Here is a 17,876-nt window from a genome sequence, read left to right on the forward strand (position 1 = left end):
GAGTTTTACTCACCTGGGGCTTCTAATAGCCCCCTGCAGCTGTACGGTGCCCTCGCCGTCTCCCTCCGATCCTCCTGGCCCCGCCGGCAGCCACTTCCTGTTTCGGTGACAGGAGCTGACAGGCTGGGGACGCGAGTGATTCTTCGCGTTCCTGGCCACAATAGCGCCATCTATGCTACTATAGCATATATCATATACCATATAGTAGCATAGAGGGTGCTAATGTGTCTGGGAATGCGAAGAATCACTTGCGTCCCCAGACTGTCAGCTACTGTCACCGAAACAGGAAATGGCTGCCGGCGGGGCCAGGAGGATCAGAGGGAGACAGCGAGGGCACCGGACAGCTGCAGGGGGCTATTGGAAGCCCTAGGTGAGTAAAACTCGTTTTTTTTGTTTGACTTAAGTGTCCCTTTAAGATACCGTTTAAGCTGCAGGGTTGTAAGTTTTTCTTTTTAACCCGGATGTGAAAATTGCATTTAAGTGTGAACAATCTCATTGACTTACATTGGTTGTAAATTCTAATGCGAATTCACATGTGGAAAAAATACGACAAGTGTGAACCTGGCCTCAAACCTCAAACTCCCTGAGAACACGATGTTACCAGATCACTGCTCTCCAGACCTGCTGGAAAGACTCATTTTCCAGTAGAGGCTCAACTGTCACAATGAGGGCCCATTAACACTTGAAAGGGCAAACCGCTGGCACTTACCGTGCGTGAGTGAATTTAGCGGAATAATCACTAAACACTGCGGCGATTTTTCCGCGATCATGTTTAGAGCTTTTATAGCACTGAAACGTGATCGCCGGGAAATCGCCTGAAAATGGTGCAGGCGATGCGTTTCGCGATTTTGGGCGATTTGCGTTGATTAGCGCAAATCGCCCAAGTAAGAACGGGCCCATAGGGTTTAATTACACCAGCGCTTTCAAAGGCGCTAGCGTTTGAGCGTTTTGCCGAAATCGCCAGCAAAACGCTCAAGTGTGAATGGGCCCTAAAGCTTGTTCCTAGCCAGGTGTGGACATCTAGCAGAACACCGGTCACCTGCGACGCGCATGAAAGGACATCACTGCTGGAAAGGACACTCCATCAGTACACTCAAGTATTTGTTTTGCCTCTTAATTCATGTTTGTTTTCAAACAAACAGCATAAATGAGAGGAAGTGGGGCACTTGTCATAAAGTGAATTAGTCTCATGTCATCACTGACATGACACAGAGGAAGACAGGAATGTGATTGGTATGACCCACAATCCCAGTAATCGTGAGCCAGGCCCATAATAGCTTAAATCCTCTCCACACTAAATGTTTTACCACACACACTACATTTTTTATATTTATTTTCAATTTGAGAATTTCAATCAATTTTTCAGATTGATTGTAACATGTAAAAAAGTCTGGCTAGTTTACCGTGCACACACGGTAGGGGGGGGATATTTAAAACTGAAAAATCAAGAAATGGACAATCTATCCTACAACTTTTTCCAATCATTTTTAGCAATCCGCTGTAAAATGGAATCTTTATTGTGTCATGTGTGGCCACCTTAGGGGCAGCACAAACACCCTGGCATTATCGTCTAGGCTGCAGGATGCTGTAACCAGTCTCTTCATGCATGGAATAGTTACTAGTTTGTCTTAAAAACTGCAGACAACCATCAGTTGGTAGAGTGATAAAAAGTAGCAGCCTAACCAACCAATATTATGAAAAAAAACTCTAAAATATGGAATTCATATGTATACATAATATATACATTTGTACCACAGTAAAATGTACCATAAATGACATTTCTCCTATGTACTGTAGCTGTACCTAGTATCTGACAGCTCCATTCTTCTGAAAAGCACTCTGAAGACATTCTGCCATTATTTTGCAAGCTGCACTGTGCCATGCTAAAAACAGTGGGTAAGAGGTTCAGATATGTCAAATTAATAATAATACCAACAGTGATGGGTACCTAGGAAACAAGCCATTTACAGTTCATTTTACAAAGTGTACATCTGTACATATTCAAATTTACCGTTTTTGTAACAGGTAACTAATGCAAGGTTACTGCTAGTGACAAGTCGTAGGGAGTAGGTCATGTACTACAGGTTACCAATTGCCATGGTGCATTACACTTCTGCAATTATCACCAACACTTTAGCTTTGTCGTATACACACATGCAGTTACATTCATTTGTGTCTAAATAGGCTGTGATTACATTACCACAGGGCTCACTCACACAGGCATAAGTGCAGTTGTCTCCACAGCTCAAAAATGTATCTGTACATATTTGGTACACAGCGTCACAATGCGCCACAGGTTATGTGACTAGCACTGTGCCACAGGCAGTGCAGAGCAGGGTGAACTAAGAATATGTGATGTGCACCAGAAACAGGCAAAACCACCTCAGCATAATATGGTGCCACCTACTGTCTGTATAAGAATACACATGAAGGGATTCTCTTATATGCAGGCAAGGTAGCGTAGAAATTTCTTTGAAGTCTAAAATTAGGTTCACATGTTTAAAAAGACGGTTCATGATCATACCAGGTGACCTTTAATTATACAAAGTTTTCACTCAAGATCACCACAAACAATTGTCTTGGGTGAGGAAAGATCTGTACATGGCCTAATGCTACTTAACTTCCAGTGAGGCCCTGCAGGAATCACGTAGCCTCCTCGGCCAAGAAACAGTTTCCAGTAGGCCCCAAATTTACCCTTGAGAACTGTTGTGCGATACTTTCAAATGCTGATTACTCCTTCCATGGTTTTTCAGTAAGCATGTCAGACAACCCTATTAGCATTATACCATCTGACTGCAGCCATGACAGCCTTAAACACACCCAAAGAGCAATGAGGAGAGCAAATTCTCATCCAACACAGGAGAAGTCAGTGGTAAGCTGGAATAGTGCTGAGGTCACATTGTGCAGTCCTTTGCAAACATGAGGACATTCTCAGAGGAACTTTTAGCAGTGGTCTTTCACTCTGGTCATAGGCCATTGTCAAATAATACAGAGGGTAAAAAAAAAGGGGTGCTTTATTAATTTTGACAACTGTGTACCAATAATCTTGTGCAGACCAGAGAGAAGATGATGTGCAAATGATATGGAAGGAAGGGAAGTGACTGCTGCTGTGTTGTCATAGTTGCACCAGTGCACTGCTGGATCTTGTTGGCTCTTCAGAAGATAGACAACCACAGAAGTCAGCAGATATGGAGAGAGAGGACCTCTGAGAATGAATACTAGAAAATCCTAAAGCAGCAAAGCAGTGGTCTCTATGACTTCAGCTCCAGATTACTTCACACAACAGGCGCACACTGCAACAGAAATGCAGCGGATGCGGAAACAATGTGGTAAGCACATCCGCTCACAATGCCCTGGCATCGTTCACATTACCTGCTGCGATGCCACCAATCTGCCATACCTTCTATGCCGTCTCAAACCAATCTGAGACCAGAAGAAGCATGGGGCTAGCTGATGGATCGTAAAAAATCTATGTGAATCCTACCTAGCAACAGGGAGGTTTCTCATTAGTCCACCATGAAGCAATGAGAATTTTCCCTGTTGCAGCAGGATTCTCACTGGTCTTTGGCAAACCAATAAGGTACCCCATGCTTCTGGTCTCTGATCCCCTGCAGTGGGCCAAACTGCAGCGGAACAGATCCATGGGACTCAGGACTGTGGTTTAAGAAAGTTCCACCATTTATCTACAGGGCCAGGCATACCAGGGAAAGATGCAAAATAAGACCTTAAGCCCATTTAAGCAACTTGTATGACAGGTCTGTCTAATGATCACTCCATCAAATAAATTCACAAGTATACAATTTCGGTAAAAAGGCAACAACAGGCACAGCTTTGAAAAAGCAATGGCTCTTTGGTTATTTACGTCAAGAGGTGAGTGTTGTGAAATGGCTTCCTACACATTTCATAGTGGTCTGAATGTTCTCTGGCTGAAAAACCAAGAACTCCCCATTAGGCTTTTTCCAGAATGACTTGTGGACATTTTACTCCTTCCAGAATGACTGCAGTGGTTCTTTCCAAACCTAAAATTATTATTACTATAAGTTTCTATAAGTATCTAGACATTCGTTTGCACCACATCAGAGAACACTAGTGCGGAATTTCCAGTTAGCAGAGTTCAGTCTAGAGTAGTGGTACTGCGGATTCCCAGCAAGTAGTGGCTACGCCAGAACAAAAAGCAAACACACATGTAGACAACTACATACATCACACACTCTGGAAAAATTAAAAAAAATATGTTAAAAGAGGACAAAAAAAGACAGAAATAAGTTGTTGGCATTACGCTACAAGAGGGGAGAGAACAGTTTTAAAGTGACTTTTCAGAAGCTGTAGAACCAGGAAGTCTTAGACTGGGCAAGAACTGTACATAAGTCAATAGCCATGCACTTCAGTCTATGGTGCAGTGCATTACCAATGTTTAGGTCCCACTTGCACTTTTCTCACACAGGAAAACAGGAAGGCAGCACGGAGCAGTGCGAATGTTCCTCCACTAGTGTGCGCTGTGGGTCATGTAAACAAGTTGATCCCTTTTTAGAGTCTTTATAAGAGGGAAGTCCAAGTTTTCTTGTTAGAGTAAACAGATCAGGTTCTTCCCCTCTTCGATTTCTTCTTGGACTTTGTCACTGGAGGTGGCGATTTCAGCTTGTGCCGAGAAGACGGCGCAGATGAAGGTGAGGACAGTTCCTCCTATAGCCGTGTAAAAAGCCCAGCCTAAGGAGCACTCCCCAAGCTTGTAGGCTGAGGCATAATGTCCACAATAACCAATCACCTTCTGGGATCCCCAACCAGCAGGGTAAAGAATTAAGCCAAGTATGAGAAAGAGACCTGGAGAAAAGAAGAAAAACATTTCATTAAAACGGTATTACATGTTTGACAGATGCAGATACAGACAATTCTTTTCAGCTCTGTTCAATGAGGAGGTGGAGTGGTGGAATGCTGGCTCCTATCAGAGCAGGGGGTGTGATCACACTTTTCAAGCACCTATGATCAGCAGTATAAAGCAGTGAGCTGCTACAGGGAAACACACATAAGGTTACTCTATGGACCGCACGCCAAAAAAATCCTCTATGTGAGTTTTTCATTGAGTTTTTAGGTGCAGGAAAAAAAATGCTCAGCATGTTCATTCTTTCCATCTCCTAAACAAAAGCTTCGTACACACGTCAGGTGATTTTGAGCCAGTTGGGAGCCACCTCTGCCAAGAATCCAGCACCCATACCAAGAGTGCCCACATGACTCTCTCCACCCATACCAAGAGTGCCCACCATGACTCTCTCCACCCATACCAAGAGTGCCCACCATGACTCTCTCCACCCATACCAAGAGTGCCCACCATGACTCTCTCCACCCATACCAAGAGTGCCCACCATGACTCTCTCTCCACTCATACCAAGAGTGCCCACATGACTCTCTCCACCCATACCAAGAGTGCCCACCATGACTCTCTCCACCCATACCAAGAGTGCCCACCATGACTCTCTCCACCCATACCAAGAATGCCCACCATGACTCTCTCCACCCATACCAAGAATGCCCACCATGACTCTCTCTCCACCCATACCAAGAGTGCCCACCATGACTCTCTCTCCACCCATACCAAGAGTGCCCACCATGACTCTCTCCACCCATACCAAGAGTGCCCACCATGACTCTCTCCACCCATACCAAGAGTGCCCACCATGACTCTCTCCACCCATACCAAGAGTGCCCACCATGACTCTCTCCACCCATGCCAAGAGTGCCCACCATGACTCTCTCCACCCATACCAAGAGTGCCCACCATGACTCTCTCCACCCATACCAAGAGTGCCCACCATGACTCTCTCCACCCATACCAAGAGTGCCCACCATGACTCTCTCCACCCATACCAAGAGTGCCCACCATGACTCTCTCCACCCATACCAAGAGTGCCCACCATAACTCTCTCCACCCATACCAAGAGGATCCACCATGACTCTCTCCACCCATACCAAGAGGATCCACCATGACTCTCTCCACACATACCAAGAGGACCCACCATGACTCTCTCCACCCATACCAAGAGTGCCCACCATGACTCCCCTCCATGTATACCAAGAAGATCCACCATGACTCCCCTCTACCCATAACAAGAGGACCTACCATGACTTCCTCCACCAATACCAAGAGTTGCCATCATGATTCTCTCCACCCATACCAAGAGGAGCCACCATGACTCCCTCCACCCATACTAAGAGTGCCCACCCCGACTGCCTCCACCCATACCAAGACTGGTCACAACAACACTTGCTCAGAAAGGTTGGCTCCTATATCAGAAGGAGATAATTTAAGAAACTGCGACCCCCCACATTGCCAGGGAATGCTCCCACTATAGTTCTGCCGCTGATAAAGCTCTCTAGGCTTAAGTTGAACCCAGAGATTAGATATTCTATAGAAGTTGTACAGGCTATAACCATCACAGGAAAGCAATAATCAATGAGATGCGCCTCCAAGTATGTTGCAAATAGCATGCATCTAATGTGAGCAAATCACATTCAGCTGCTGCCGATAGAGACAGGCTCGGTTTCAGGAGGCCTGAAAGATGTAACATCTCGGAGGGCGTTAAGTAGAGGATTTCTTATTAAGCCTTTTCTCAATGGTGATGAAAGAGAGTTTAAGTTTTAGAGTGTTATATTTACCAATGTCACCAACTTCCAGCTTTAAATATCCTTAAGTTATTTTCAGGCCTGAACCTGACCTTTTATAATACTCCTCTAGACAAAGAACATACTATATTGTACCATTTCCTGAGCCCTTCATTTCCCTGACACTGTCAGCTGGAGGGAACGGGAGACAAAACACTGAAGCGTCAGACTGGTGAAGGCCTGGCCCCCATCCAGCTCTATGTATGCCTGCTTACAATGACTCCTCTCATTCTGGAATCGCAGCATATACATGTGAGCACAGGCATCGGGATGCTGGCTGTGTGGACTGGAAGCACGTCTGTCACATTACACAGCAAGGAGAAATATGATGTCTGAGCACTGCGCATAGAGAGATAAACAATGATATACATCGGAATACAGGTCTGCAGAGAGGGGAAAGAGGTGGCCAGTGACCTAGCGCCTGTACCGAGGTGGCCAGTGACCTTGCGCCTGTACCGAGGTGGCCAGTGACCTTGCGCCTGTACCGAGGTGGCCAGTGACCTAGCGCCTGTACCGAGGTGGCCAGTGACCTAGCGCCTGTACCGAGGTGGCCAGTGACCTAGCGCCTGCACCGAGGTGGCCAGTGACCTAGCGCCTGTACCGAGGTGCCCAGTGACCTAGCGCCTGCACCGAGGTGCCCAGTGACCTAGCGCCTGCACCGAGGTGCCCAGTGACCTAGCGCCTGCACCGGGGTGCCCAGTGACCTAGCGCCTGCACCGGGGTGCCCAGTGACCTAGCGCCTGCACCGGGGTGCCCAGTGACCTAGCGCCTGCACCGGGGTGCCCAGTGACCTAGCGCCTGCACCGGGGTGCCCAGTGACCTAGCGCCTGCACCGAGGTGCCCAGTGACCTAGCGCCTGCACCGAGGTGCCCAGTGACCTAGCGCCTGCACCGAGGTGCCCAGTGACCTAGCGCCTGCACCGAGGTGCCCAGTGACCTAGCGCCTGCACCGAGGTGCCCAGTGACCTAGCGCCTGCACCGAGGTGCCCAGTGACCTAGCGCCTGCACCGAGGTGCCCAGTGACCTAGCGCCTGCACCGAGGTGCCCAGTGACCTAGCGCCGGCACCGAGGTGCCCAGTGACCTAGCGCCGGCACCGAGGTGCCCAGTGACCTAGCGCCTGCACCGAGGTGCCCAGTGACCTAGCGCCGGCACCGAGGTGGCCAGTGACAAAGAACCGCCTTCTATGCACAGAGGAAGCTGCCTGCTTGGCAGTTGGAAAAAGCAGTTATTCCCCACAATGCAAGGAGGTTCACACAAAGCAAACAATCAGGACCATGGTCCTGACATCACCCTGTGGGAGGGGTTTCACCACAATATCAGCCACACAGACATCACTGATGATCTTCTATATAAGAAAAAGGAATAGATTTCTCATGTGAAGGGGGTGTCAGCTATTGATTGGAATGAAGTTCAGTCCTGGGTTATAGTTCTTCTTGGTGTAGTGTAAGCTTCTGCTCCACCCCCCAGGTCAGATCCAGGTCACAGTGTCAGAGTAAATCAATGAGCAGCAGCATCACAGCCATCATTAAATATATAGAGTAATGACTGTGTAACTCAGGCTGCAGACAAGTGGGCACGTGTAGAAGGGTGGTCTGCATTCATCTACAGCCATGCCTTCAATTAGCTGAGCTAGGCTTTCATCATTAATTATGTGCTGCCCTGAAAGCTTGACCCGTTCAATGCCCTCCCGACTAATGCTGGACCACCCTGTGCCACACTCATCCAATTACCATAATAAATGTGACTGCAGCATGGAAGAGCCTACAGGGGAACAGACCCTTCCCCACACACACAATGCAGATATGGCAACCGCACAAGCAGGGCACACAATATCTACACGGTCTCATGCAGGTTAGAATATGTATGCATTTATAGCACACCTGAAATTATAGGACTATGAGGAATATGGAGTAATATGGATCATATTTATTCCCGTTTAAACAATGCCGGTTGCCTGTGTCTTGCTGATCCTCTGCCTCTAGTACCTTTAGCCATAGACCCTGAACAAGCATGCAAATCAGGTGCTCTGACTGAATTACACACATGCTTGATTCAGATACTACTGCAGCCAGAAAGAGCAGTAGGTCTGCCAGGCAACTGGTATTGTTGAAATAAATGTAAAAAAAATGTCAGCTTCCATTTCCCTCTTCCTTTAGGTGTCTCTTAAAGTGTAACTGTCGGGCAAAAAATCAATTCTTTATTTTTATCTGGTAAACAAGTAAGAAGGATGCTATCCAGGCAATGCAAAAGTTAAACTCACTATTTACTTTTGTTGATAAATGATCATTCCCCAGTTTACCCGACTCTTATTTGGTACACACAAGATTTGGTATACAAAAAGTTGCAGAGCATGCTGGGTTGTCCTTTTTTGCTTCTCTACTTTTCCTCAGACTTAACTAATGCAGCCTGATTGGATGAAGCCTCTTTCTCTCCTGTTTCCCCTACCACACCTCTGTTCCTCTCTGATTGGCCAATATTTCTCATGCTGAGACAATGCACTTTTTATAGTGAAGGGCGGGCAAATCAGGCAGAGGAGAGTAAGGGAGGAAATGACATCAGGATTGGCTTGAAAATAGCCACACTTAAAATGGGAAATGCTAAGAAGGATTTTCTCTTTTTTTACGTTAGAAGAATCACTAAATTCCAAATGTGGACAGTGCAATTATTATTATTTATTAGATTTACCGTATATAGCGCCAACATATCACGCAGCACTGTACAATACAGGCGCTCTACCTGGTTTATGACCTGATTTTGCACCCTCCAAAAATCGTTTGCCTGAAGAAGCGGGACTGTTACCCGTGAAACGCGTTGCACTTTTGGAGTTACTAATAAATGTTACTTTAGACTAAGTAACCTGTCCATTGTCCGGCCTTTTTTTCAGAAAGGAGGCGAGTCCACCCTCTTCCCCCTTTTTAACAATTTTAACTAATTTTATTCGGCTTGGCGCCTCGGTTATCGTATTTCAATATTACCTATGTTATGTAAGTAGAGCAAGCATTTATCTACTTATATATATGTGGTTTTTGTTTCCTGAGATAGTATGGCTGACAGCTCCTCTTTAAAGGCCAACAGGTACAAATGCTCCCAGTTTTGTGTAGTGGAAGAGCGTGTGCTTTACTGTGTCAAGAAAACCAAGAGAAATCATTCAGCAGCCAAGCCTTGGAGGCTCTACTAATGCCCAGCATAACCTGACAGCTACTGGAACTCACATTATATAGAGGATATAGCTCAATGCAAAGAGGGCCAATGCTAGAACTTGCTACCAAAATAACCAAAGTGACATCTCCGTGCTATAGTTCAGGTGTCCTTTATTATTATGACACATTTTATGAGGGGGATAAGGAGGCTGTCATATTTATTTCCTTTTAAACCATACCAGTTACCTGGCAGCCCTGCTGATGTCTTTGGCTGCAGTGATGTCTGAATCACACACCTGAAGCAAACGTGGCTAATCCAGCGCTGGGCAAATTATGGCATGGGCTGTATCCGTCCTGCATGCGCTGTGGGCCGGATTCCTCTCTTTCCCCCTCCCTCCCTGCATAGTTGTGAGCATGCAATTAGCGGGGGTTAAAACTCAACTACTCATTGCTTCCTGCGTCACATCTCCACGGTAACAGGGCGTCACATGACACGCCGTCGGTATGTGGCAGATTACACGTGTGATATGCTGGCATGTCATGTGATGCATTTCACGCAACGCCCTGTTGCCATGGAGATGTGATGCAGGAAACAGCGAGTAGGTGCATTTTAAGCTCCGCTGATCGCCCACTCGCAACTCTGCAAAGAGGGAGGGGGAGGAGGCGGGGAATGCGGCCAGTGCTGTACAAAGTTTCCCTAGGCCTGGGCTAAGCCAATCAGACTTCAGTGAGAAACCTCTAATCTGCATGCTTGTTCCGGGCCTATGGCTAAAAGGATTAGAGGCAAAGGATCAGCAGGACAGCCAGGTAATATGTATAGTTTAAAAATGAAATATGTCAGCCTCCATAAGTCTCACCACACATTCCCTAAAAAGGAAGCAATCAATGAAGCCTTTTTCTCAGAGTGAAATTTCCAGCAGGTCCGCACACTCTTAAGTACCAAATCCAGTTTTATTCAAATACGTGACACAACCATTCCAAAGAACCAACGAGTCGTTTCGGGGCCCCGAGGGGTCCCCTTTGTCAAGGCAATAGTACAGAATGGCAACAGAGTTTTTCTCAGAGTGGGAATAGTCCAGCGGAATCCATCAAGTTAGCATAGCTGTCCTTTATCTCCTGTCTCCAGGACCAACCAGAAAAACGCCACATTTTATCCTTTTTCTCTATTCTTGTGTTTTTTAAGTGGACCTGAATTCTTGCACAGGAAAACTAAGAAATGCACCCTGTACATATTTAGAATTTAGACTGCCTAATCCCCATCTCATCTGTAACTAATCACCACTGTAATTTGATTTCTCACCTGTGTTTGCTCAGGAACCACCTCTGCCACCACAGAGCAGCTAATTTGTGAACATAGGATGTTAATCCTATGTCTGCTTCCACAAAAGCAGGAAGTAGAAACACTGGAAATGTATTGCAGGATTTGGATCAGCTGTAACAGATTATTTTTTTTTTAAACTTTATTATGCGGTTTATCTTTTAGAGCAGAGAGGCAGTTCGGAGTTCAGGTCCACTTTAACGGTTTGCATGGGTGGTAGTTTTGTGCAATTGTACCCAGGTACTGCATATGCAGGGCAGTCTCTTGGCCCCCGGGGCACTGCATATGCAGGGCAGTCTCTTGGCCCCCGGGGCACTGCGCATGCAGGGCAGTCTCTTGGCCCCCGGGGCACTGCGCATGCAGGGCAGTCTCTTGGCCCCCGGGGCACTGCGCATGCAGGGCAGTCTCTTGGCCCCCGGGGCACTGCGCATGCAGGGCAGTCTCTTGGCCCCCGGGGCACTGCGCATGCAGGGCAGTCTCTTGGCCCCCGGGGAACTGCGCATGCAGGGCAGTCTCTTGGCCCCCGGGGCACTGCGCATGCAGGGCAGTCTCTTGGCCCCCGGGGCACTGCGCATGCAGGGCAGTCTCTTGGCCCCCGGGGCACTGCGCATGCAGGGCAGTCTCTTGGCCCCCGGGGCACTGCGCATGCAGGGCAGTCTCTTGGCCCCCGGGGCACTGCGCATGCAGGGCAGTCTCTTGGCCCCCGGGGCACTGCGCATGCAGGGCAGTCTCTTGGCCCCCGGGGCACTGCGCATGCAGGGCAGTCTCTTGGCCCCCGGGGCACTGCGCATGCAGGGCAGTCTCTTGGCCCCCGGGGCACTGCGCATGCAGGGCAGTCTCTTGGCCCCCGGGGCACTGCGTATGCAGGGCAGTCTCTTGGCCCCCGGGGCACTGCGTATGCAGGGCAATCTCTTGGCCCCCGGGGCACTGCGTATGCAGGGCAGTCTCTTGGCCCCCGGGCACTGCGTATGCAGGGCAGTCTCTTGGCCTCCGGGTTCTGCGTATGCAGGGCAGTCTCTTGGCCCCCGGGTCCTGCGTATGCAGGGCCGTCTCTTGGCCCTCGGGTTCTGCGTATGCAGTGCAGTCTCTTGGCCCCCGGTCCTGCGTATGCAGGGCAGTTTCTTGGCCCCCGGGTCCTGCGTATACAGGGCAGTCTCTTGGCCCCCGGGTCCTGCGTATGCAGGGCAGTCTCTTGGCCCCCGGGTCCTGCGTATGCAGTGCAGTCTCTTGGCCCCCGGTCCTGCGTATGCAGGGCAGTCTCTTGGCCCCCGGGTCCTGCGTATGCAGGGCAGTCTCTTGGCCCCCGGGTCCTGCGTATGCAGGGCAGTCTCTTGGTCCCCGGTACTGCGTATGCAGGGCAGTCTCTTGGCCCAGGTACTGCGTATGCAGGGCAGTCTCTTGGCCCCAGGTACTGCGTATGCAGGGCAGTCTCTTGGCCCCAGGTACTGCGTATGCAGGGCAGTCTCTTGGCCCCCGGTACTGCGTATGCAGGGCAGTCTCTTGGCCCCCGGTACTGCGTATGCAGGGCAGTCTCTTGGCCCCCGGTACTGCGTATGCAGGGCAGTCTCTTGGCCCCCGGTACTGCGTATGCAGGGCAGTCTCTTGGCCCCCGGTACTGCGTATGCAGGGCAGTCTCTTGGCCCCCGGTACTGCGTATGCAGGGCAGTCTCTTGGCCCCCGGTACTGCGTATGCAGGGCAGTCTCTTGGCCCCCGGTACTGCGTATGCAGGGCAGTCTCTTGGCCCCAGGTACTGCGTATGCAGGGCAGTCTCTTGGCCCCAGGTACTGCGTATGCAGGGCAGTCTCTTGGCCCCCTCACTTGGAGACATTATTAAGCTGTACACTGAGGGAGAGAAGCACAAAGTCACAGTGGAGAGCAGCATTAGTTCCAGGATTAGAGAGTTTTATTAGTCACAGAAACAAGTAATTCTCTCCAGAAGGCCAGATGGGATTGGGATGGCTTCCAGTGTGAAAATCTCTCCTTCTCAAATATGACCTTTCAGAGAATCGTGAATAACCAGGAGTCTCCGGTTACCTTGCTGTGTTACCGTCGGCAGCAACTTCTACAAGCAGGGCAAGTAAACAGTAAATCCTCAGACTGCTTCCATATGGACTGTGAAAAGTTTGTGTACCTGGAGTCATGTCTGCACCATCCAGTAGCAATGTAGTGCAACAGAGGGGCGACATTCTGTGACCATGCGTGTGGCAGTGGCTGAAACATGGCAAGGTTACTTCATAGCAGAAAACTGCCTCATGTAACATCTTGCAGATGGCTGCTGCCAGCAGTAAAGGCCCTAACATCTGATAAATTCAAGAATGTAAATCAGGGTGAGGTAAGATTTTATAATAGGCAGTTTGTTATGGGACAACAGTACTCAAATCATCAGCACAATTGCCTCTCCAGCAGTCGATGAGAGTAAACGCACTATCCCCTTTTCAATTAGCGACTAATCGTGGGCCGGTCTACGCATGTGGGTTATTGCCACCCCCAGTCTCACTGGAGGAGGAGCGCAGATGGTTGCCAGTGAGGCTGGGGGTGGCCAATGCTCCACATAAGTTATAACTAACCATCGTTTTATCAGCCATTTGCACATAGCAGCATAGTGACAGAGACTGGTGTATTTCCTCAGCATCTTAACTGAACTGAACCCAAGCTAACAATCAGGCAAAATATTGCCAATTAATTTTATTGCTAACCACTTCAAGACCACGGTAACAGAAACCTACATCCGTTATCCCTGCCAGGGATTAGATTTCAATTACCGTGCTGCAAAGACCCGCCGCTCTCCAGTATCTATGACAGCAGAGCTCTGTGAGCCAGTCAGAAGCCAATGAAATCAGCTCCTGACCAGATCACAGAGTTCTGCTGTCATAGCGACGGCAGAGCGAGTGAGCTTCAGCAGTGCTGCTCATCCAATAGTCCAAAATTCAATTCGGGTTTTGAAAATGGGTATCCGAACAGCACTGAGCTTCAGCGACAGGAGAGCAGTGTCAGCAGTAGCGGCGGCGGGTCTGTGCGGTGAATCATTGGTAAGCTCAGTTTTTTTGGTACCAGCAGTCTCTGCTCCTTTAGGGGCCAAGTGGTTAACACATTTCTAACCGCATACATTGAATCATTTCCCATTGATTGCTTACTGTGAGCGCTGAGACTATTGGCTTATATAATAGGCAAATTGTATAATAGGCAAACATAGGCTGGCTAACTCATTTACACTATACAATAGAATTTTTTTTTTTTTAAAGCTGAGCCTGATCAGGTGCTACTGCGCGAACCATTGACAAGCCCTCGTGGAGGACGGGGGAAGCCTCAGGAGGACCCAGAAGCTTTCTTCTCACAAGGAGAACACCCTTTTGGGGCACTTTTACACTTTTATTTCCCTTTAAAGTGTAACTGTCGGGTAAAAAAGTAATAAGGATGCTAATCAGGCAATCCAAACGTTAAAACCAGTATCACTTTTCTTTTTGCTAAATGATCATTCCCCAGTTTACCTGATTCTTATTTGGTACACAAGGGAAGTTGCAGGCATGCTGGGTTGTCCTTTTTTGCATCTCTACATCCGCTCAGACTTAACTAATGCAGCCTGATTGGCTGAAGCCTCTTTCCCTCCTGTTTTCCCCTCCCACACCTCTGTTCCTCTCTGATTGGCCAATATTTCTCATGCTGAGACAATGCACTCTTTAGTGGAGGGCAGGCAATGCATAAACAATCAGGCAGAGGAGAGTAAAGGTGCGTACACACGCACTACGGCCGCCAACGACGGGTCCGTCAGACCCTCCCGCTGGGCGGACTTTCAGGCGACAGTAGCGTGTGTGTACGCATTGTCAGTAGACGGATAAGGCTGTTTCTGACAGATCCGCTGATCGGATCGCTCAGAAACAGCCTTATCAGTCCGCCGACAGCGCGTATACACGCGCTACTGTCGCCTGAAAGTCCACCCAGTGGGAGGGTCTGACAGACCCGTTGTTGGCTGCCGTAGTGCGTGTATGCACCTTAAGGAAGGAAATTACATCAGGATTGGCTTCAAAATAGCCATACTTCAAATAGGAAATGCTAAGAAGGAATTTCTCTTTGTTTACTGTAGAAAAGCCCTAAAAATCAAATCAAGTACAATACATATGTTATGTAAGTGGAGCAAGTATTTATCTACTTCTATATGTGATTTTTCCCCTGAGCTAGTATGGCTGACAGCTCCTCTTTAAGGTTGCTTTAAGTTATGTACTTCTGCTACATAAGTAGTAAAATAAATAAATAACACACTATTTGGTTGTTGCAGAGTACAGTGCCTGGTTTGTTGCATACAGCAGTTTAATAAACTCCAGCCTCAAACAGTCCTTTAGTGATTACATTAGAATCCATGCAGGATAGTGATAAAGCCAGCTGTGCTGTAAATGTCTCTAGTGAAGACCCAGCTTACTGGGGGTATATTTATTTAGCCCCCCCAGCAGTGAACACGGTGACACTGTGCAGCGTTAACATTCAACAAAACAAATAAAAAGATTAACAGAAGTAAAAGCCTAATCTCATAGCTAGGGAAAACTGATTGCAGTGGTGGGTGGTCACGCTTTCTGTCATCCAACACCATAAAAATACACCTAGACAAACAAAAGGTAGCAGCATTTCTCATGTGGCGCTAATAAACTTGCCTAGTGAAGCAGGGCCATGCTGCGCTGTGTAAACCAATCACACACAAAGGAAAAGGTACACAATGTCTGCTGTGTGTGTTCAACAGGCTTCCTATAGAAGGTTTCATCATGTAACTGCAATACTAGCCTGGACTGAGCCAGCAGCCAAGGTGTAACACACACACACACACACTCTCCACAGACAGGTAGGTGCACCTACTGTATGTGACTGTAAGCATGCCCAATGGCCAAATACATTACATAGGGTTTGGTATGCTGAGATAGGGACTTTTGTAGTGGAAGATTACAGGAAACCTGAATTGAGAAGTATATGGAGGCTGCCATATTTATTTCCTTTTAACCACTTGAGGACCCCCCCCTTTACCCCCCCTTAAGGAGCAGCGCTGTTTTAGCTGATCTGTGCTGGGTGGGCTCTACAGCCCCCAGCACAGATCAGGGTGCAGGCAGAGCGACCGGATCGCCCCCCTTTTTTCCCCACTAGGGGGATGATGTGCTGGGGGGGTCTGATCGCTCCTGCCTGCCTGGGTGTTGCAGGGGGGGGGGCACCTCAAAGCCCCCCTCCGCGGCGACATTCACCCCCTCCCTCTCCTACCTCCCTTCCACGGAGATCAGAGGCTGCACAGGAACGGATCTGTCCTGTGCAGCCTCTAACAGGCTCCTGCCTGTCATGTGACAGCGATCCCCGGCCGCTGATTGGCCGGGGATAGCTGATCTGGTACAACGCTGCTACTGTTAGCAGCGTTGTACGGATGTAAACAAAGCGGATTATTTCCGCTTTTGTTTACATTTACGGAGCCCCCCGCCGTGAATTGACAGGAAGCAGCCGCTCGCGCGAGTGGCTGCTTCCTGATTAATTAGCTTGCAGCCAGCGACGCAGAACTGAGTCGCTGGTCCTGCAGCTGCCACTTTGCCGACGCGCGGTATGAGTGCGCGGTCGGCAAGTGGTTAAACAATACCAGCTCCTGGCAGTCCTGCTGGTCTATGTGGCTGAAGAAGTGTCTGAATAACACCAGAAACGAGCATGCAGCTAATCTTGTCATATCGGACAATGTCAGAAACACCTGATATGCTGTATGCTTGTTCAGGCACTATGGCTAAACGTATTATAGTTAGAGGATCAGCAGGATAGCCAGGCAATTAGTATTGATTTAAAAAAAAAAAAAATTATGGCAGCCTCCATATTTATTTATTGTATTTATAAAGCGCCAACATATTACGCAGAACTGGACACTAGTTTAAGTTAGACAATATTTAGGGGTGACATGCAGCAATACGACAATACAGGAATACAAGAAAACCAGATCACGCAGCACAGTATGATGATGCTGGATACACACGGTGCGTTCGCGCACTCGATTTTCCCGTCTGTTCCCGATTCGTTTATATCCAACATGTCCAATTTGGATTTCGATGGATCGTTAGGTCGATTCGCATGTAAAGTATGCCGAATCGACCTAACGATCCATCGAAATCCAAATCGGACATGTTGGAAATAAACGAATCGACGGGAATCGACGGGAAAATCGAGTACGCGAACGCACCGTGTGTATCCAGCATGAGTACAAGGTAATGCTTAGTCAGTCACTGGATGGGAGCATGGAGATTAGGAAAGTCCAGTTCACTCAGATGCATAGCATGGGTGTACAGTAATGGAGGTGCATGATCAGGTAGGACACAAAAGGAGGGGGACCCTGCCCGAGACTTATCCCTCTTCCCTTTACAGTATTCATGTAGTGAAAGGGATATGGAGGCTGACATATTTCATTTTATAACTCTGCCAATTGCCAGGATGTCCTGCTAAGCCACATCCAATCATGTAGCACGAGGGCCAACAGATTTTTAATACTATGAACAAATTGTGCAGCTTACTGCACTGCAATGCTAATCCTATGGGACATTCACAGTGTGATGTTAGTGTCGCATTGTAACATGTAGCGTTATGGTAACTCACTGCTGCAGTGCGTTACCTCTTAACGCACATTACCAGGTACAGGTAAGAATACTTTTCATTGCCTGTATGCTTTACTGTGCCTACTGTATGCGAAGGTAACGCAACATTAATGTGCGTTACCACTTTTTATTTGCGTTGCGTTGTAATGCTGCATTGTAACTTTAAA

General features: G+C 48.2%; 1 protein-coding gene across 12 annotated transcripts in view; it reads right to left on the reverse strand.

Moving 5' to 3' along the window:
- Positions 1 to 386: 386 nt before the first annotated feature.
- LHFPL2 (LHFPL tetraspan subfamily member 2) overlaps positions 387 to 17,876 on the reverse strand; it is a 436,769-nt gene continuing 419,279 nt past the window's right edge. For all 12 annotated transcript variants that reach the window (XM_068249204.1, XM_068249195.1, XM_068249117.1 and 9 more), the window contains one exon: positions 387 to 4,821. In XM_068249204.1, coding sequence (XP_068105305.1) covers positions 4,565 to 4,821 — 257 coding nt within the window. In that variant the 3' untranslated portion in view covers positions 387 to 4,564. The remainder of the gene's footprint in view (positions 4,822 to 17,876) is intronic.

This window comes from Hyperolius riggenbachi, chromosome 1, assembly GCF_040937935.1.
Source record: "Hyperolius riggenbachi isolate aHypRig1 chromosome 1, aHypRig1.pri, whole genome shotgun sequence".
Classification (NCBI taxonomy): domain Eukaryota; kingdom Metazoa; phylum Chordata; class Amphibia; order Anura; family Hyperoliidae; genus Hyperolius; species Hyperolius riggenbachi.